This window comes from Strix aluco, chromosome 3 (genome assembly GCF_031877795.1).
Source record: "Strix aluco isolate bStrAlu1 chromosome 3, bStrAlu1.hap1, whole genome shotgun sequence".
Lineage (NCBI taxonomy): Eukaryota > Metazoa > Chordata > Aves > Strigiformes > Strigidae > Strix > Strix aluco.
The window spans coordinates 80,407,772-80,429,414 of record NC_133933.1 but is presented as its reverse complement, the minus strand read 5'-3'; the positions used below and the strand labels follow the sequence as shown (position 1 = coordinate 80,429,414).

Sequence of the window (21,643 nt, the reverse complement as noted above, 5' to 3'; positions counted from 1 at the left end):
GAATTTGAAAAGTCAGAGAAAGCACTAGTTGAAGGGGGCAGACAAGAGCACAGTCAGACCAGGAAATGCTGGAGTTTGTGTGCACGTGGTCCAAGACATGTGGTGAGACCACACTACAGTCAAAAGATCAGGAAGTCAGAGACTCCATACAAGACAGATCCAAGACAAGAAAAAGACACATCTGGCTGGAGCAATGTCACACAGATCACTTACGAACAGAAAGTAGGATCGACTGAAAACCAGAGACTAACATTAAAATAACAGAAGACAGGACTATGAACTAGTATTATGCATCCAGAAACAAGGATTTTTAATGCCAGTCTTAAAAATAAATGGGGAATATGGCTGGACAGAGTCCACAAACTCTCAGCTCATGGTTTCATAAGCACTTTAAGCCGATATAATCCATCGTGGCTACTGAAGCAAGTGGTCCTGCACTCCCCATCCATAATTCCTTGTGCAGGCCCAAGCACAACCTCTTTTTTATACCAACACAAGCATTTTATGTAGCTGGGACGTGAACTGGCTTGGGAAACTGATGCAAGTTAAAGCTGATCACAATTAAAAACTATTAACCATGATTAAAACTAAGTAGTTAGCATTAAACCTGATGCAGTTCACTACACAGCCATGGAAGTGCTTGTACTGGCACAGAGAAGGAGGCAGCATGCAGTCAGAAATGCTAAATGATAAAGGGCAGAACAGGAGCTGCAGGTTGAGAAAGGAAAACCTTCTTTTTATGGTAGTAACAACTTACACAAATTTAATAAAAATGAGTGAAACCACAGCACTGGAGAACATGCTTCTCTGCCAGCTTTATGGCTGCATTGAGGGTGCATGGAGTGGTAGCTGGCCACCTAGGGAATGATTCACATCCAGCTGCCTTGGGAATGACTCACTGACTCAATGAGTCACTCCTTCGCTGGTGGACAGAGCTCACTGCCTATTATGTTGTCCGATACTATCTCATCGTCTCCTAGTAGGGACTCATTCATCTGTCCTCAGCCATCTGCTGCTGCTTGTCCCACGCTTTATATTGTAAGCTCATTGGGGCAGACACTATTCTCTGTTCTTCGTTTGGTTGGTACTGAGGGTTTCCTTGAACCATGAAGTATTGCAATACTGGACTCTAAGGTATTATAAAATTGATGAAAAACATTTTAAGCGACCATAAAGCCGTTTAGTTTGCAACGAGCTGTTCTTAATATAAAAAATAATATTGCAGGTAGCGAGGCATTTACACACGCACATGCACCCGCTCCTCCCGGCTGACGCTTTCTCTCCCGTGAGGCGCACACGGCTCCACGTGCCCTCCCCGGTCAGTTGCTCCTTCTGCCATACACACACGTACAAGTAACTTCCTACGGCTTGGTTACACACGCAGAGCTCCTTGAAGGGAAGAGGGGAGCGAGAATTCCGTTTGAACGCTCAGCTAAGCCCCTTCTTCACTAACTAGTAATCCGCGTTCGAGGAAGCGCAGAGGGAAAGCAGCGTTAGGCGCAGAGGGAGTACTGCAGCTTCAGCCCGGGAAGAGGCTTTATTCTCAGGCTTGCTCCTTCCTAGGCGCAGACTTGTTTCGGGGGTTGCTCCCCTGGCAGCTCTCGGCCATGTTCAGCCCTGCTTCCCAACACCCCCCCCCCCCCCGCCCCGCATCGCGACCATAGGCCGCGCTTCCTCCCCACCCCCCGGGGCGGCGCGGACGCCACACCGTGGCCCCGGGGATTGGGCGGGGTTGGGTTGGGGTGGCCCCGGCCCCGGCCCCGGCCCCGGCCCCGGCCCCGGCCCCGGCCCCGGCCCCGCCACCCGCGCTCCCGCTCCCTGCGGGCGGGCGGGCTGCAGTGGGTGGGGCCAGAGGAACCGGCATATGCCTCGACAGGCGTCAGCGCCGCCCTATGGGAAGCGGGGAAGGGCGGGCCTAAGAAGCGGTGGCCCAATAGCAAGCGCGCACCCACGTCATGCGGTTACCTGCGATGGTAATAAAAGCGGCTGCGTGGGCACTAGCCCCTCGCTTACACAGTATGGCCGGCGACATTAGCTAGCGCTCGCTCAACGCTCTTCTCTGTAACAGGGGAACACACGGACTACAAGGAACCGAACCGCATCGCCTGCCCGCCCGCACCCCCGCTCGGACTGTAACCCTCTCACACACGCTCACGCCGCATCCGCCGCCGCGCACTCCGGGTGGTTTTCGCTGGTTAAAAAAAAATTCCTCCTCCTTCTTATTCCTTTTTTTTTTTTTTTAAATTAATATTAAAAACATCCCCTAGAAGGTGAAACCCGCCCGGGACGGACTGGGACCTGGCGGCGGCAGCGCGGCCCGTGCAGCAGCAAACGGTAGCGGCCGGGGGCGGTAGTTTGGTTGTCGTTAATTTCTGTGGTTGTTGGTTGCCGAGTTGTCTCACCATGAAGGAGAACGGTGCACACTTCTTCGAAGGGACCGAGAAGCTGTTGGAGGTGTGGTTCGCCCGGCAGCAGCCCGCGCAGCAGGAGCCGCACCAGAGCAAGGGGTCCGGCGATCTTCGCACCATACCCAGGTCCGTTAACGGCCGGGGTGGGGTTGGCGGGGGGGGGGGGGGCGGTTGGGAGCGCTGCCCTGAACGGCCGCGGGGCGGATGAACGGCCGGCGCACGCGGGGCCCGGGTGTGGCGGCGGTGCGGAGCCGGGCGGGGAGGCGGCGGGCGAGAGTGTGTGTGAGGGGAGCGGGGCGGGGGTTGGTAATGGCCGTGCGCGGGCTGGCAGCAGCGCTGACGGGAGGCTGGTTCCGGGCTGGCGCGGGGAGAACCGTTGGTGGCGCGCGCGGCCACCGAGCTACCGGCCTCCTTCCCCCCCACTCGGTGACAGCCTCGGCCTCTCCCGGCCGCCGGCGCAACCGTCGCCGCAGCCACGGGAGGGCAGGGGGTGGGTGACCTTCCGCTGCCCTCCAGAGACATCCCCCCCCCCCACACACACACCTTCGCGAGGCTGCGGCGCCGGCCCGCCGAGGCGGGGAGCCTCCCCTCACCCCGGCCGGGGCGGTGGCGGCGGGGGGTGGAGGTGGCAGTGCCGGGGACGGCGCGGAAGCCATTCTGTGCCGCCACCTCGTGCAGCCCCGTGCGGTCCCTGCTGGCAACATGTGGCGGCAGGGAGAGGAGAGCCGGGCGTGTGCCGCGCCGGCCCGGGGTGCCTGCGGCGGGGCGGGGGGGGTGGGGGGGATGGCGGAGTGTCGCAGTGCTGCTGGCGGCCGGGGGCATGGCAGCGGCGCCCACCCCTATGCGCCAAGCCCCCGCGCACGTTGCAGGCGCCTGGCAGCGGCTGGCCCCGCTCGCAGGGAGAGCCGTGGAAGGGTTTTTTACGGCGGGGCTTCTTGCCCCCGCCAGCTTCGGTATGGGAGGGCTCGGGAAATCCCTGCCTGTGGGACAGGCCGTGTCGTAGTGCGGAGAGGGGGGGACAGGAGTCTCGGTCCCAGGTCGTGGAAGCCGGAAAGGGGAGATCCGTCCTGCTGTCCCGACGAGGATTGATGGTTCACTCTCGTGGCCGGTTTCGCCGCGACCTCCGGCACTGTGCGGCCAGGCAGGTTGGTGGAGCGGCTCTCACGCAGGCGGTACAGGGGAACCCTTTCCGTGTCTCCCGTGGCACCGGTGTGAGGCAGGCGGCAGGGAGGGGGGGTGGGTGGGGTGGCCCCCCCCCCATCCCCCGAAGTGTGGCTGGAGACACGGTTTACACGTGAGTCTCTTGGCGCCGCTCCCAGATCGCGCTGACTCTTTTTTTCTTTTTTCTTTTTTTTTTTTCCCCCCATTGACAAGCTGAGGCCAATGGGAGCCGGGCGGCGCGGAGGGGCGGGCCCGCGCCCGTCACCCAATGGGCATGTGAGGAATGCGCTGGCGCTCCTGCCGCCGCCGCCACCCGGGGAGGGCGGGAGGCGGGCGGGGGCGCGCGCCCGGGGCCCGCGCGGCCTCACGTGCGCGCGTGTGGCGGCCGCGGCCTCGGCCTGGCTGTGAGGGGCTGGCGGCTCGTCTCTCCGGGGGCTGAGGTGTGGCCCGCGCGGCCTGCGGTAGCCGGTGGCCACCTGCCGGCACGCAGCTGCCCCAAGCACACAGAGCAAACCTGGAGGCTGTACTTAACGTCAGCAGATTGGTGTCAGGATGGTAAACTGTTCGGCTTTTCGGGGTCTGGTGGTGGCTGGAGGATCTGGTGGTTTCAGTGTATCCAGGTCTGCTTGTGCAGATCCGTGTTACCCAGTGGTCTTTGGTCAGGGAGCTTGGAGGAGAGCTTGACATGATGTACTGAATGTTTGGAATGTGTTAATGATGGCAGTGTCTTCAGTCAAAGGCATGCTTAGCATATGCTATTTGTCTTTTCCTTTGTTTTGGTATTTCTCAGTAAATCTTCTGTGTGTATATTGGTAAATTAACCATCCAAAGATCTGAATTGCCAGTGGGCAGATAGCTGCCTTTCCTGAAATAATGAAAGCCCGTGTTGTGTGTCTCTGTGTGTATATATAGACTATACACCACGACTCAGGGGTGGTGGAAGCTGCATTTCTGCCATGCCAGAAGCACTGCAGAATACATGTTTAGCTCTGACCTGTTGGTGTAATGAAGTAGTTTGCTCATGTAACTTTCTGTCTTGGGAAGCTGTTTTGACCTTTTTGAATAATGTGTTTAACATGGAAATCATGATGTGGTTTTACAGTTCTTTGAGATTTAGTGGTGTAGCAGGTACCACAAGGTAACAACTTGTATAGTTGATGTCCAGGCAATCCTTGCAAATCCTGGCTGAAATATGTGCAGATGATCTGAGTTATGTAGGCACTTCAGCATTCCTGTCGTGTTTGACTTCAGATGTGAAAGATTCCAAAAGTATTCATTTGACTTTGCATTAACATGCTGGTGTTGGAATATACAGTTCTAGTTTAGAGATGGCATTCTGCAAATGGTTTCCTCATTGACACATTCGTGCTCTGGTGTTCTGTTTGTCGATTCAGGCTCATGTTTACAAAACAGCAAACTTAATTTTTAAAACTGCTCAAGTGCATTTAATGTAACTGCAAGGCAGGTACTGTGACGGTTCCGTAGTATCTGTATCATTTAGATACGGCTGTAAAGTTTTAATAGAGTAGATGCAAACTGTTAACAGTTGAACATGTGGTCTTTAACACAGTTTCAGAGCTGTGAACAAGCTTTGAAGGCCTTTGTGTTAATTGGCTCTTAGTACAAGATGTTAACTGAAGCTGTGTACTTTTTTGGTAGGAAGCTGTTACATGTCTGAAAATTGCTGTTAACCAGTGCCCAGGAGTAATTATTATTGCTACTGTGTTGCTAGCAAGAAATGAAGTTTTATAAACATTGTGTTCTAGAAGATGGTCAGATTAAATTATTTATTGCAGTTGATAGATGCGAGTGAAAAAATCCTGAATACGATATATCCCACTATGCTAGTTCTATAAAGGCAATTGAATAAGCTAGTTTATGTTGAATAGGACTTGAAATCAAAGCTGAAACTGTAGAACAATAGCTAAATTAAAATCAAGTTGCAAACTAGTTGAGCTTGCCTTTTGTATTGTAATACCTGCTTAGTAGTGAAATGTGAGCCATTCATCTGCTGAATGACTAAGCTGGTGTTCAAAGCTAAAAACTTCTACATTTTGTGTGCTTGCTAGGGATTACATATTTTTAAAGCCTTTGCTGGATATCACCAGTGAAAAAAGGAAAAAAGTTCAGGAACTGATGCAATGAAGAAATTTTTCACTTTTCCTCCCATGGGCAAACGTGCTTTCTAGAGAAGAGTTTGGATAGGTGTAAAGTATTTCAGAGAAGATCTATGCTTATTATTTTAATACAATCAGTAAAGGTCCCAGCTAAATACTTAAGTATTGAACATGGGCTTTGCTCTTAAGATTTGAGGGGATTTTGTTCATTTGCTCCTCAGTTCTGTGAAAAGGTCTTGTGGTTGAAATAGTGGCAAGCATCTGAAGATGCCCACTCATATTCAAAAGTGGAATGAAGTTAACGTTTTTGTGGTCTCAAAATAATTTGCTTTCGCTTTAGTGCTTGTTCTCAGTATGCGTTGTGAAGCATGTTTTTTAAAATAGCCTTAAACTATGTATAAGAAAGGAGGATTTGATGAAAACATGATGAACATGCTGCGAGTCCTGGAACTGTGTGGTGACAGAGTAGTGCATTCACTATCCCCACAGTGAAATAAGCTGTTTATTCCTTCAGACGATGTGCAACTATCTGTTTCCCATCTCAAGGCTTAGCGTGATCTTGAATGTACAGAAGTTTGAAACCACAGGTTAATGATGCAAGTACTAAGACTCTGTATCTCAGGCTTTCAACACTGAAGAATGCTCTGAAATTGAGCTTGTTTATGGACCTCCAGTGTGCTTCCTATTTGTTGGTTATGTGGACACACAAGAAATTGGAGGAAAACCAATGCAGTAATGAGCAGTATGGAGTGATACTGATGTGAGATTCTCATCCTGGGCTACATGAAAACTAAGCACCAATACAGTCAAGCATCTCATACGAGTCCTGTACATACTTGCTTTGTACTGCACCCTATAGCCTGAGTCAACTCACTGCTGCAGTGCTGCTGCACCTCTGCCGCTTCCCCCAGTCCTAAGGACTGTAGCAGTGTTATCTGCCTGTTTTCTCAAGGAGGCTGGGCCACAAGCCCTATTCTGTTCTTGCTCCTGCAGTGCTTTGGAACAAACCAGTGTAGAGCTACTCTGTGTGGAGGCTGGGAGGAAGGCAGGGTAGGCAAGATTGTGCCAGGGTAAGGGCTTCTGTCACTGTGTACTTGCCAAGTGTTTTTTATGTGGAGATAAAAGGTAATCTGGAGAACTTTTATGTAAGAATTCAGTCTTCCCCTTATCAAAATTGATGTTCATAAACCTGATTTTAGCAAACAAGTTCAAAATTACAGGTAATTCTCTCAACTCTAATTAAAGAATAGTTTCACACAGGGAACAAGCCCTTTTACACTCACTACTGCTATTACTGACTGTGATACTGCTTGTGAGAAGTTAAGATTTATGTTAAGACTTCTTGATATTTTTCCTACCTTACCACTGAAACTGGTAAATTATTTGGTTAGTCACTTTCTGTCAAAGATCTGGTCCCTTAGTGAGACTCCATAGAGCATCCTATTAAAATATGTAACTACTAGTACATTCCTAAAAGGGCTTTCCTGATGGCTGTTTATGCAGTCAGGAGAACAGGAAGATTTGAGGCTTGTGGTAGATACTTGCTGCCTTACAGCATGTTCCTTCTGAAGAAGGTTACACTCAAACTTGCCCTGAATGTTGCCAGTAAGTCTTGTTGAAGCCCTGATGTGCGTACGAGGGGTCTTGCCTCCTTAACCATCTTGGGGTATGGTTTGGCCTTGGATATGAGAGAATTAGGAATATGCATCGAGTATCTTTGGATGTAAAGGATGGAGTCACCATTCCATGTATACTGCTGTAACTGCAGTAACAGTACCTGCAACAGGAGAAATGCAGCCTTTAAAAAGCTGCAAAGTGGCCATCTTTGTGCCATTGCTGGAATATCTTCGTGTCATTTGGGAATGATTGTCTTTAGTAATTGGCTCAGGACTTGGGTAAGAAGTATTTTGTGAGGAGTACTGCTTGGAGTCACTTTTGATGTGGGTGCAATTTTCCATTCAGGTGCTTGTCTTCGTGTTAAGTGCATGTCCCTGGAGAGTTTCTTAAGTTTAAGATAAGGGAGATGCAGTCTTTCTGTATATCTGTGTTCAGAGCATAGAGAGGGTGTATGGGTTTTGTGCACTCCACAGATACTGCTGAAGTAAAATTATCAAATTGACAGTGCCTCATGTCTAAACTCAGGGTGTGAACGTAGTTCAAGATAATCTATCTTAAACAGCAGTTTGTAAACTTATGATTCTAATAGGAAATAGTTTATGTGCAGCTGTCTGCAGAAAAAGCTTGTGACTTGTGTAGTTTGTCTGTAGTATCTACCTGTTTCAGGACACTTGAAACTAATGTTACAACTCTGCTAACACTGATATATAGCCAGCTTTAGTGTGCCTTGGCTTCATCTCTGCATAGGCAGTTTAGGCAAGGTATTAAGTTTGACTGTTCTGGATCATGGTATTGGTAGGAATTTGCCTACTTAACTGTAGCCTGCTAATGAGGTAACAATACATCTATTGGCTCCTAAGAATACCTAGGAGGTAACAGGTGGGGGAATAAAAGGTTGCTCTGCAGTTGAATGCTTGTTTTTTAAAACAAGGTCTTACAGTAAAATACAAGATTAAAATACTTATTACTTTGATTACTGCAGACTTGACAGCTGTTCTATTTTAATGAAAAGCTGTGCAAGAGTATGTATACAGCTTAAGCTGTCTTTAGGAATTCCATAGGTTTTATTTCTTAAGGATTCCTACCCTACTGCAAAACAAGTTTTTTTCCCAGGGGTGTCTGGGCTGTGTTAGCAAGGTACTGTTACTGCAGTGGTGGCATGGTATGCTTGTGGAGGCTGTTAATTGCTGATAGGAACAAGTTCTTGATGTAGTTCTTTATCTCTTGAAATTGCTGTTATCCCCTTCCCAGTTGGCCTGAAACAGCAGTATTGCGCTACTGCTTGATATACTTGAATCCTGTGTTAAGAACCTGTTTTACCCCTGAAGGTGAAGGCTCAGAATAGGCCAATAGCCTGCATTCAAAAGTATGGTTTTATCCAGCAGGGAAAACTTGATTCAGAGCTTATTCATTCTTTATTTCTCAGAAATACAAAATAAAGGAGCAAACACAATGGTTTGGAATTTGGTTGAAAAGGACTGTTGACTATTCATTTCATTATACACTTTAAGCATACTTTTTAAAAATAAATTAAAATAACTTCTGATGGGTTTTCTGTACTGACATACCTGGGTGGCAGTTTGAATGGAAGTTATTTGCACTCTGGTAACAAGTCTGTGCTGATAAGGCACTAAACACTGCAACACAAGCATAGGAGTAGATTTTTTTTTCTATTGGCATCTTCTGCTAGTCAGGTATAGAACAAGTAGCTTCCTACTGTTCAAGCATGGGCAGTTTTTCACACCTGAGTAGGTGTATTCTGTTTTTACTTGGTATTTTCTGAGCATGTTCAGCCATTTAAGATAGATGGTGTGCTTGGGAATGAAGTGGGTAATAAGCCTACATAAGAGTGAGGAGTTGGTCTCAAATGCATTTTCAGTTTGGAGTTCCAATGGATGCAGGTCTGCTGCAGAACTTAGCTGCCAGTGATCCCCATGCATCATACTTTTGGCTTGAGTATAGGAAAGCAGTTGCCAAAGCATTTGGGATTGTCCTGACATCTCGTTATGGGAAATAATTTAGGAAATAGTAATGCAATCCACAGACTTCCCATCGAAAGGGGAATTTTGAAGAGCAGAAGCCCGTGATAGCATTTAATTGAGAACTAGTCTCTTTGGTTCCCTTTTTCAGTTGGAGGCTTTGCTTCCCAGTTAAAACCTCACTCAGTTATGAAATAAGTAATGTTCTCAAGTATTTCACAGTTACTAACTTTGAGGATTTTTACTTAACCAAATGTGATTAGCTGCAATACATGTACTGATAACTATTTAAATGCTATTTTTAGACTGGATTTTTTTGTTTCCAGGTTAAGTGAGGGTGGATGTTGCTTGGCTCTAGTAACAAATAATTATATAGATTAAAGAAAAGGAAGAAATACAAGAGTTAAGCTTCTGGTGAACTTAGTCTTCTTGGTACAAAGTTGTCCCAGATGTTCTTCCTTAGCCCTGCTTTAAACAATGGAAAATATCAAATATGAAGGTCATCTTGTTTAAATAGATTATATTGAGATCAAATTCAGCACATTAATGGCCTTTCTGTAGTTTTCTGTGCTTAACTTTAAAATGCTACAGGTACAGGCCAGTATCTCTGCAAAACTTCTCCCTAATGTGGCCAAGTCTCATCCTGGGTGCTGCAACCCTTTGTTTACTTTTTTATGCATGCTTCTGGATCAAGCCTGATGTCTTGTATGTTTCTCAACTTGTAGGCTTATTTCCTTAATGCTACTCTAATCAGATCAAATGAACTTATCCTTTATTCCTGTAAAGGCTGAATGCATGAGCATTTAGCATATTCTTAGCTATGGTTTCTGTAGTGGAATAGTGAAGAATCAAGTGAAATTCTAATATGCAAAGGTCTTGTGCAACTGCGGATTTCAGCCATCGTACCTAAATACCAACTGTAGTATTAAGAAGCTTAACTAGGAACTATTTTGAATGGCAGGTAGGCTTTGTACTTAACATGCAATATATTGTATCATTGGTAGTATGCTGTAGTGATCCTTCACTGTTGGACTTCAACCCCAAAATTGTTACATCTTCCTTTGCAAATATGTGATTGAAATTTAAATGAGCCTTTTTCCTGAAATGTCTGCATGGAACTGCACTGCAGTGATACTTAAAGAAAATTCTCATTGGTCTACATAAAGCTGAGGTTTTGACTGTCTGACCAGGAAAGAAACTTGTGAAGGTTGAGACATATACGCCTGCAAAGCCTGAGATAGTTACATACCCATTAATACTGAAGCAGGTACAAAATCAGATTTGTAGTAATGTACAAATGGGGTTACTGCAGCTCAGCATCAGGCAGTGTAAGGAAATTCTGCCTCAGCTTTCATAAATGCTGTATCAGGCACTGGGTGTTTCTTTAATGGCAGATAAAATATCAGTAGTGGTGCTGGAATGATTTGAACAAATTAAGACATTACCTAGTTCAAGTTACAGGAAAAGTATAACAGGATATTAGAGGGAAGATAGTAAAGCTGGCAAATTTATGCAGGTGTGCTGTAGCTTCCAGAGAAAAAGAAATTGTCCAGTCCTCAGCAAAATAGTGTGGTGTCTAGGAGCATTTAAAAATAGGTATAATATGAAGTATTTCACTCTTTGCATTTACCAGGTCTTTCAAAGACAGTCATTTGCATTTTCATATAAACTTGAGTATCAGGAGCTAAGCTAGACTCAGTTAATGACAGAAGTGTAGAGCTGAATAAATGTGTGGGACTTTATCTGAGCATTAAGAACAAGCTGGTTTTTTAATTTGATACGCAGATTTGAGTGGTCTGTGCTGTCATGTCTGTAGTTGCAGAAGAGTATTTCATCAAGGTTCACAAACTGGGGTGGTAGGGAAAGCCTCACTTTGATTTTAAGTATCCAGTTGTATCACTGATTTCGAACTTGTTCAGATGTGCACTTAATTATGAGGGATTTTAAGATACATAGGATTTTCAAACTCTTAATAGCTTCAGGCTCATCTAAAAGGAGACTGTAGTGGGAGTATGTAAGTTAAGTATGTTGTTCTGGTTGACTCCTCTATAAATATACTGGTTTAGTATCATACGCACTTTAAAAGGGAAGATCCCCAAGTATTAGTAGGAAAGATAGAGTTCCATTTCAGGAGGCATTCTCAAGTGAGGGAAGAATTAAGGCATTTATTTGCTGGGGTGTTTAGAGAAGTGAAGAACATCTGGATATATTTTAGTTATGTGTACAGCAGAATCTAAAACTTTGACTTTGCAGACTGACCAGTTTTCTAAGGGGAGAGATTGGTGGCTGCTGGAGGAGCCCTGATGGTAGAATGAACAGTGAGTGCTCTGTCCTGAAGTACAGCTATAGAGCTTTTACAGTGTCAAAGGGAGAGAGGTCTGAGTCCTGAGGCGGGATTAGGCTGATGGTTATATGGGCAGCTGAGCCAATCTAATAGCTTGCTTGGTGATGAAAAAATTGCAATGCTTCATGCTTCCAACTTTGAAAGGGTCCTGTAGTTGTTCCAGGTCTACTGATGGGCTGGCTTAGTTCGGGGCAGGTCTGAGCACAAGAGGCAGCACAAACCAGCAGGTGGAATATGCTGTAGGAAGGGAGGGATGGGAGAAGTAGGGCAGCTGTCAGTCTTGTAATTTTGCAACTTCAGGAAGCTGTATTTGTTACTGTCTGCTTGATAGCAAATTTGACGATATTGCATTGTACTAATCTGGTGTAGACACAAGACTGAAGTGACAACCAAAGTAGGTTTTTGCAAGTCTTGTTACTTCTCATGAGTACTTTAAAGTCTTCAGGCTTAATTTGAACCCTTTGATTTTTTTTTTTAGTTTCTTAATAAAATTCCTTTAGTAATGTCAGTAAAGAATTGACATACTAATCTTCTACCACTATACTAAAATCTAGCACTGTAGCTTCAACTTGCACTATATTAAAATAGTTCTGTTCATTTTCTTGGAAGTATAATATTCCAAAATACTTGCTACAAGTCTTCTATATCTTCTAGAGTTAGAAGGAATTCTGTGATCCTGATTGATCAAAGAGGAATTCAGGTAATTGAGAGGTATTAGTTTTTCAGGCTGGTTTTCAATTAAATTATGAACTTGACTCTAAGCTGGACAAATTAAAAGCATTTGTGGTTTATTACTCTAGTAGTTGCCAATGACTACTGTGATTGAAGTACATGGAGACTGAACCCAAAGCATACTTTGAGTTATAACAGTGAATTTTATCTTGGTACATGTGGGATGCAAGACTTAAGGTTATCTTGGCTTGCCTAGTTAGAAGCTTGGGGTTGCTGTTTGACACTTGTCCTCGTGCAGCAGATTACACTAACAGATCTTGAGGAATACTTACTTAGCCATCGGGAGCTCAGAATTGGATATTACTGTATTATGATAGACAGTTCCTGTATAAAAAGTCTTTGCCTTTCGTGCTCTCAGATCCAGCAACTCAAGACAAGAGCTGTAGTCTTGTTTGGGCTATACTTTTTACCCAGAGTCCCAGAAAGCTTCAGTTTAACCTATTTGTGCTCTTCTATAATTTCTTCACAGGATTGAGTGGGACAAACTTCTGGAGAATGTGCATTGTTTGATCATAAGTGTGACAAAAACTGACAAGCAGGAAGCTTATGTACTCAGGTAAGCCACTAGCTTATTCTTTTAGTCTGAAAGAGGTAAAAAAGTTAGAGCTGTCATATGGGATCCATTTGGCTCAGAATCCAGTCTTGAGTTAAGATTCTTCTGTTCATGACTAGAACTTGCAGGGGTCTGCTAATTACAGTACTGTCATGCTTCTGTTCACTAGTGGAAATGTCTTCATAGTCATCAGTGCTTGTCTTTTTTCTTTAACTAAAAGGATTAAGGACAGAGCTGTGGTATTTCTGCACCTGATCACTGAATTTTGCCCAGGGGTAAATCAGTCTCCCCACTTAAGAGGTTTAGGATTACTTCAGCAGAATAGTGCATGTAGGTGTCACTTTTAGATGAGCAAAAAATCTATCAGTAGATCGGCTTTAACTCCAGATAATGCAATCAAGTGGAACAACTCTTGCAGCTGAGCTAAGGACATCTGTAAAAGTGTAGCTTTCCTGATATCTTGGAATTTGTGTTGTTCAGCAGTTAGTTGTAAGGACACTACTTTTGCCGTGTGTTTTTCATCCTGCAGAATACTTTCATGCTTTTTCTATGCGAACTTTATAGAAACATTGACATTCTCTGTTTTACTTCAGATTACAAAAACTGAAGCTTTTGTACTCTAAAAGACTGCCTTGAGGGCAAGGTTGGTCTAAGAGCAAGCTAGTCAAAGAAACTGTGGTGAAGTCTCATTTCTGCAAGCTTCATATATTTAAAACAAAATTCTGAAAAGAACGTAATTAGTTACAACTGTATCCTGGATGAAATATAACCTTGACTTTGAATTCTTAAACAGTATTCCAAACTGAGTTATTTCTGCAAGACTTTTATTCCCATTGTTCAGTTACTTGGTGAGAAGATACTTGTTACACATGTAAGTGTTCTGGATGTAGTATCAATGCCTATCTCCAGTTCAGTGGGACTGTAGTTAAGTATCTGACTTAGAGTTTATGTATAGTTAATTCCTGTATCTTATGCATAAGGCATATCTTACAGCTGCATCTACACTCTTGTTATGACACTTCCTGTTCCCGTGGACAGGTGCTGATTTACTGCTTTCCTAGAAGTTGCAGCCAGACAATTTATGAAATTCTGTTAAGGCTTTTGCCTTTTTTTAGTCCACTTTCTCATTTATTTCAGCTGAGAAAGTCAGATTTCAAGTTTGACCCTGTTCTGTCTGGGTTAAGAAATTAAATAGGGTGTCTGTTGTGTACCCACTTCACAGCACGTTTGTATTTCTCAAATAGATGGAGGATATATAGTGCTTGTAATAGCTCTTTTCCTGTAGTGTGGTAGCTGTGTAGTATCATGCTTGCAGCAGGTATTTGTTTTGGGATATCACAACAGCTCTCAAATATTAGCTGCAATCTATTGGTTTGATCCATTTGCCAAGCGTGTTTATGTACCATATGCTGAATGTTCACTTACAGTAATGCAGTTGGTTGGGATAAGAACCAACATCTAACCATTCTTTCCTGGCTTGTTGTATATAGAGCATTTAATATATTTTTAACACATCTCTTTTTTTTTTTTAGTGAGAGTAGCATGTTTGTCTCCAAGAGACGTTTCATTTTGAAGACGTGTGGTACCACCCTCTTACTGCAAGCACTGGTTCCCCTGTTGGAGCTTGCTAGGGAGTACAGTGGGTTTGACTCAATTCAGGTAAGGTGCCAAAAATGCTGCATCTTCCTTAGAATGTACAGAAAGCTTTTTACTAATACTTAAAATGAAATTATTTTATTAAATATTCTGAAACTTTCTTTGCCATTTAAGTATGCTTTCTATAAGGGGAAGATTGTAATAACAAGATTGCTTGCTCTGCTGTAGGATTTAGCCTTCTATTTGCCTAATTTACAGATACTGTTGGTCTGAGTTTAAGATAACTTACAGGTGAAAGACTTCCATATCCGTGTTGTCAGTGCTGAAGTTGCCGATGTTTTGTTGTGGAAAACAAAGTTGGAAGCTGTCTCCTGGAGCTTACAGATTAAGCTAGGAATAACCATATGCCTCTGAAATGGAAATACAGATAGCAATGTTTTGATAATGAAGACTTAAATCCTGTGGAAGCTTATCTAGATAAATGCAAGCATTTATGACTTTTAGATTTAAGGTGAATGCATATATTCAATATCTAAGATGCACCTTCATTTTTTCAGAGCTTCTTTTATTCACGTAAGAATTTCATGAAGCCTTCCCACCAGGAGTACCCACATAGGAATTTCCAGGAAGAAGTAGAGTTCCTTAATGAAATTTTCCCAAGTAAGTTCATGAAACTTCAGCAGAGTTGCACAGCTTGTGTGAATTGTTGATGTGAAGTGAGAAGTGACAAGCAGTACAATACGTACAGGCTGCCAGGCCATTCATTCGGCAGTCCTTGTGGTTCTGCAGCCAGCACAGGCTTCAACTGCATCAAAATCAAAAGCTATAAATACTTATTTTCTGAATTTATGATACTAACTTGCTAATATCAAAATTTAAATCATACTAAGCTTGACACTTGGCACCCTGCCTTAACTGAGGTCATCTTCAGACTTTCAGTCTACAGAACTAACCCTAAAAGCCTCATTAAAAAGGTGGGATAGTAATTTAAGGTAATTCATACACTGAAGAAAAAATGTAAGCTTTTCTCAGAAAAGTCACTGCACTAAAGATTGTATTTAAACATTTGATAAAAATCTAAAACCTTGCAAGAGTAACCTTGAATTTTAACTACTGGCAGAAAAGTTTTTTGAAGGAACGCGGAAGCTGTAGTACTTATCTGAGTTATTTGAAAATAAATGCTAATCATAAATTCATTAAATAGATGCTTAAGAGTACTAGGGTTTCTGTCTCTGCCTAGCTAAAGCTTTAATTGGAATTTCCTGCTAGTAGGCTCTGAACTGGGGTGTCCAGACCACCTTCCGAGGGAGCCTGTTTTTCTGATTGTTGGCTTTATGTTCCTGAAGTCAAATGCCTAGTTATTTGATATAGATGCTGACTCTATCAGTGAACCTCTTGGTGTTCTGTGAAAGGCTGCTACTATCTTTAAATATGAAATGAAGCTAATCTTCTACATAAAGGATCAGCTGTGGTACATTAACTGGAGACTTTTTGTCTTGTCTAGATGGAGCAGCTTATTGCATGGGGCGTATGAATTCTGATTGCTGGTATGTATGTGAAGACTCTGAAATCTTGGGGCTTACAGCAGAACTTCTAGCTTGGTGCTGGTAATATTTATTACATACGTGATTTGTATTTTATATAGGTACCTGTACACCCTGGATTTCCCAGAGAGTCGGATATCCAATCAGCCTGATCAGACACTGGAAATTCTGATGAGTGAGCTTGACCCAGTAGTTATGGACCAGTTCTACATGAAAGACGGTGTTACTGCAAATGATGTCACTCGTGTATGTTTGCTTGAAAACTGGGCATTTTGGGGAATGGTGGAAATCAGGCAACAAAATGCTTCACTTACTATTTCATACAGGATTTACTTTGTGGTAGGAAAGATCTCATAGAAAATACCAGGTTAATGTTTTGGGGGTAAAATAGATTTAATTCTAGATTGTTTTGGGGAATATAACGTCACATTTTCAATGCCCCTGCTTTAATCTATTGAAAAGAGTAGTTTGTAGTGCTTTGAGTGATGGGAAACTTATCTTCTGAAAAATGGAGAAATGGGAATAAAACCACAATTGATTAACTTCCACTGAAGGATGGAGGTTACAAGGAGTAAGACTTAGACTGAAGATAATGAATGCCAAGGGAATCTAGATATCAAAATCAAGGTTAAATCTTGGAACTGTTTGGATATGGGGGGGTGGGGTAGATTTAAGGTCTAAGCACAACGTGATGGCTTTGCCTCCTTTTCTCCTTTTTCCAAATGGAAAAGTCCTGTGACAGGAACAAGTTTCTGACAAGTACATTGATTTCATATGGCTTTCCATCTTAAGCTTTGATTCTCATACTGTATTTGCTATTTAGATTTAGCTCTAGCTCAGGTACTATGTGGGAAACCTGAACGCTTGGGATTGCACTTCATTCTAGAGTATAAAATAGTATATTCTTACTCTGGAGTAAATGTAAGCAGCCTTCACTTTGTGGATACTGGTTGAACAGGAGTTCCATTTTTCATTTTAGTTGCAGAAGCAATTACGTTTAGAATTCTAAGCTGTTCCCTTCTCTTGGAGATAGGCAGCTTGGTTCTGTAAGAAGCAAAGTATCTGATTACTTGCATGCAACTTGACATTCAGTCACTTACTTGGTAAGTGACAGGATGCAAAGAAGTTCATCTACAGTGGTACAAATTATAAAACTGACTTGTTAATGGGAGAATTCTGGTGTCCTGTCCCCTAAATCAGTGCTCATTCTGTCTTTGAGTTAAATCTAAACAAGTGTAAGGATGCATGATAAACTGAGTGGTGTAATCTTAACTTCTATTTCAGATGAGTGGAATTCGTGACCTGATACCAGGTTCTGTTATTGATGCTACAATGTTCAATCCTTGTGGGTATTCAATGAATGGGATGAAATCGGATGTAAGTTTTACACTTACTGATAATTAATGTTAAAAAAACTAGTAATTATTTGGCAGTAATACTGTGTTAATTTTTTCCAGGGAACTTACTGGACTATTCACATCACTCCAGAACCAGAGTTTTCTTACGTTAGTTTTGAAACAAACATAAGTCAGACCTCTTATGATGACCTGATTAGAAAAGTTGTAGAGGTTTTCAAGCCAGGAAAATTTGTGACAACCCTCTTTGTTAATCAGGTGAGTTTTCTTGCATTAGCTTGTCAGCTCCTGAAATACATGTAGACACAAACAAAACAAAGCTAGAGATTTTTTTTTACTGGAAGTGTTAGCTGTTTCCAGTTTGCCTGTATATTTGGATGGTAGTTTCTTTGGGAAGTAAAAATACTCTTCAGTATTGCTTTGGCACATACTAAATCTTCAGTAAAGTTAAGAAATACTAAGATAAGGCAGCCCACTCTCAGTATTTTAACAACTTCCTGTGCAGTTCTGTATAGGCATAATATCTTGCTTTGGCATTTTTCTGGATTTGGCTGCAGCTGTCAATTGTAGAAGTGCTGCTGTTAATGGTGATGCTGCCAGCTAATCATAGAGTAGTTTGGGTTGGAAGGGACCTTTAAAGGTCATCTAGTCCAACCCCTCCTGCAGTGAGCAGGGGCATCTTCAACTAGATCAGGCTGCTCAGAGCCCTGTCCAACCTGGCCTTGAATGTTTCCAGGGATGGAGCATCTACCACCTCTCCGGGCAACCTGTTCCAGTGCTTCACCACCTTCATTGTAAAAAATGTCTTATATCTGGTCTAAATCTACCCTCTTCTAGTTTAAAACCATTACCCCTTGTCCTGTCACAACAGGCTGTGCTAAAAAGTTTGTCCCTGTCTGTCTTACAGGCCTCCTTTAAGTACTGAAAGACCACAGTAAGGTCTCCCCAGAGCCTTCTCTTCTCCAGGCTGAACAACCCCAACTCTCAGCCTGTCCTCATAGGAGAGGTGTTCCAGCCCCCATAGTGTTCATAGAAAAGCAGTACTGTACTTGGGGAACAGAATCCCTGCTTGAGATTGAAACTTCCCACAGCACTGTCAGGCATGGGTTTGAAGTATGTTGGTAACAGTATCACAGGAACCACACAAAATACATACTGTGCTAGTCATCTCTAAATGCAAGGTTTAAAAAAGTAACTTTCACTTTTTTGTTTTCTAGAGCTCTAAATGTCGTACAGTGTTTTCTTCTGCCCAGAAGATTGAGGGGTTTAAACGTCTTGATCACCAGATTGCCCAATTCAGTGATTATAATTTTGTTTTTACCAGTTTTACAAAAAATCGCCAGCAACAGCACAGTTGATTAAGAATGAAGAAAAAGCGCAAAAAGAAATCCCATATAGAAGGTGGTGGTTGCTTTCTAGTTAATGATTCAGGGGGCCATGCTTTCCACTCCCACCACCTTGTAGTTGTGGAAAGCCCTAGGTGTAATCATAGTATAACCATTTTGAATTGTATGCATTATTATATCAAGGAGTTAGATATCTTGCATGAATGCTCTCTTCTGTGTTTAGGTACTCTATGCCACTCTTGCTGTGAAATTGAAGTGCATGTAGAAAAATCTTACTGTATGAAACTTTCCAACACTTGTAAAAATGATTCAGGTAGAATTACACACAGTATAGTTTTTCTCCAGGTATCACCAAAAATTCCCCACAGACAAGGCTTTCGTCCTCATTAGGCTTTAGCCTCAACCTACTCACTGGGGACAGTTCTCTGTTAAATTGTCACTCTCTGTCTATGTTGTAATTTCAGTCTAAAACAGTTTTTGACAAACTTTTATGATTTCTAATGAAACTGATTCCTAATTAACACTTTCATGTTTGGAGAAAGTTCTTAAAACAGTTACAAATTGTTTTGCTACTACAGGTGGTGGTTGATTTGTTTTTAAATCAGACTGACTTTTCATGCTCTAATAAAGCTTATAGGAATTTGCTCAGCTATACTGTAGCACTGGGCTAATGTATTGGTCTTTCACCTTTAGGAACTTGGGTATTGGTACTGATGGAGGTTAAATTTCATCTTACCTTAATGCTCATTTATCTGTCCACATTCCCAAGCTGTCACACTGCTACATGATGGCAGAATTTGAAGAAGGTCCAAAACTTGACAGGGGAAGAGCTGAGTCAGGATGCAAGTGCTTTGCCGTAGTTGTGTGACAGCTTTGCAGAGTGCTAGTTCATATTGGCACCAGACATTTTCTTTCCTAATCACCAGTTATGTCAGACTAAGAAGCTGGTGCTCTTGAGCCCTGGCAGGTAGATCTAGTGAAGGAGTGGAGTTTGCCAGTCTGGGTGTGTTGATTGGTTTGGATTATTCTCAGTAAAACCCGTGATCTACCACTTCTAACTGTAAAGAGTGCTTCTAAACTGGTCCAGTGTCACTTCATTTTGTTGTTCCGAGCAAAGCTAATGCCTCTATCTTGTGACAGTCCTGTGACATTGTTGTGCATGTGACTTCTGTTGTATTTGAGTGTTGTGACTTCATCTGTTTTTTCCTCCTAATTACTTAAGGTGGTTCCTCTTACTGTGACTTGAGGGCATTAAGTGAAGGCATAGAACAAGAACTGTCTGGGACACCTGGACAGAAGTGAAGTAGAATGCTATTCATAGGGCATGAATAAGTGTGTAATTCAAAGTCACTTTAATGGGTATTGACTAAAATGCAGGCTTTAAAGAGCTGGCACACTTTCAGCTATGTTTGCAAATACTGGGATTTTAACAGCTGTGAGACCAGCATATTAATATGAAATTGAGATTATTTTTTCCCCCTCTTGTCCTTGCAATGTTTTGACTCTGGTTTGACGCAGTGGGTTTTTGTTCCTTCCGTATTTATAAATGAAGCACTTTTTCAGTGCTTCTAAACTAAAGTCTGCTTGGTTAGAAATCAAGTGGTTGGAACATTTTGATTTTTTTTTTATTTTAAGCATATTGTTGATGTTCTTTACCAATGTTATCAATTACATGCTGTAAATGGCACTAATGCTTTTTGGTGTTAATACTGAGGACCAATATTTCAGTGGATTTTTTGTTCTTGAACGTTGTCCCAACTGACCTGACATGTGTTGGCTTGAGGTCCTTTAAGTAGACTGAAGATCCCTTTTCAAGTAATACTGAAATACACATTTTACAAATAGAAGCATAAGCCTCGGCTATAAAAATGAAAGCTGTTGAATGGATTACTGAACTATCTAGGGTGATCAGGATGGGGGAGTATGGTGTTTATAATTTCTGTGGTGTTAGACTTTGATCATTTAAAAATATCTGTACCACAACTTAATGCTTCAATAAAAGTTCGCTTAAATTGTTTGTAGTGATGATCCAGCAATTCTACCCTTCATGCTCTTCATGCTTTTTGGTACCAGTGATTTAATTCTGAAAGATTTATGTGTTTCTCGTCCAAAATTACCTTACTTTGCCCTTGTAGGGGATGCATCTTGACTGTTAACATGTTGGTAGTTTAAAATGAGACAGCATGTCAAAGGAAGCCAAATGAAAATGTTACGCTGTTCTTAAGGCTACAAATGTTTGTCTAAATGAACACACAGATTTGAGATTTGCTGTCTTCCTCTAACCTGTATTTTTTTCTTCAGCATTAAATATTTTAAATGTTCCTCTGAATTAATACAACTACTTCTGGTCTTACGTAACAAACTCTGGCATACATTTATGGTACTTAAGCTTAGATTGACTTTGGGAGTTCAAGGTGAAGTTTGTCTCAAGATAAAGTAGGCCTGTACCTAATCTGGATAGTAAGCTAGATCAGAAGCTAGTGGCTAGGAATGTCACTGCTAAGCAGATGCGGTGAACATAAACTTCCTCAGTTCTATGTGATCAGTCCTACAGGAACAGCAGCTGCAGTTTACCTGTAACTGCAAAGCTCTAACAGTGCTGACATCCCCCAAAGTCACCTAAGTAGGGAAAACTTGCGTTAGTGTCGAAGACATAATACATTTAAATTGTTCATGTCTGAATACAGGTTTCATTAGTCACCCAGAACCTATTCTGTCATGCTAGACTTCTCGAATTGTGCTTTGGATATTAAATAGTAACTTGTCCTAGTTATTTCAAGTACTTAACACGGTTGAAAATGCCCAAGTCAGTCTTCTACAAAAAGAAGAAATTCCAGTTTACAGCATCAAGAGATCCTGTCTGACAGTCTCAGCTATGACAAGTTAGCAGT

General features: G+C 42.7%; 1 protein-coding gene across 1 annotated transcript; it reads left to right on the top strand.

Annotated features, from left to right (window-relative positions):
- Positions 1-1,998: 1,998 nt before the first annotated feature.
- On the top strand, positions 1,999-20,769 carry AMD1 (adenosylmethionine decarboxylase 1). Its single transcript, XM_074819329.1, has 9 exons — positions 1,999-2,534; positions 12,828-12,914; positions 14,444-14,570; positions 15,065-15,167; positions 16,012-16,054; positions 16,153-16,297; positions 17,336-17,428; positions 17,509-17,664; positions 18,624-20,769. The coding sequence occupies exons 1-9, from the start codon at positions 2,404-2,406 to the stop codon at positions 18,762-18,764; spliced, it is 1,026 nt and encodes a 341-aa protein (XP_074675430.1). The 5' UTR covers positions 1,999-2,403; the 3' UTR covers positions 18,765-20,769.
- Positions 20,770-21,643: the final 874 nt, after the last annotated feature.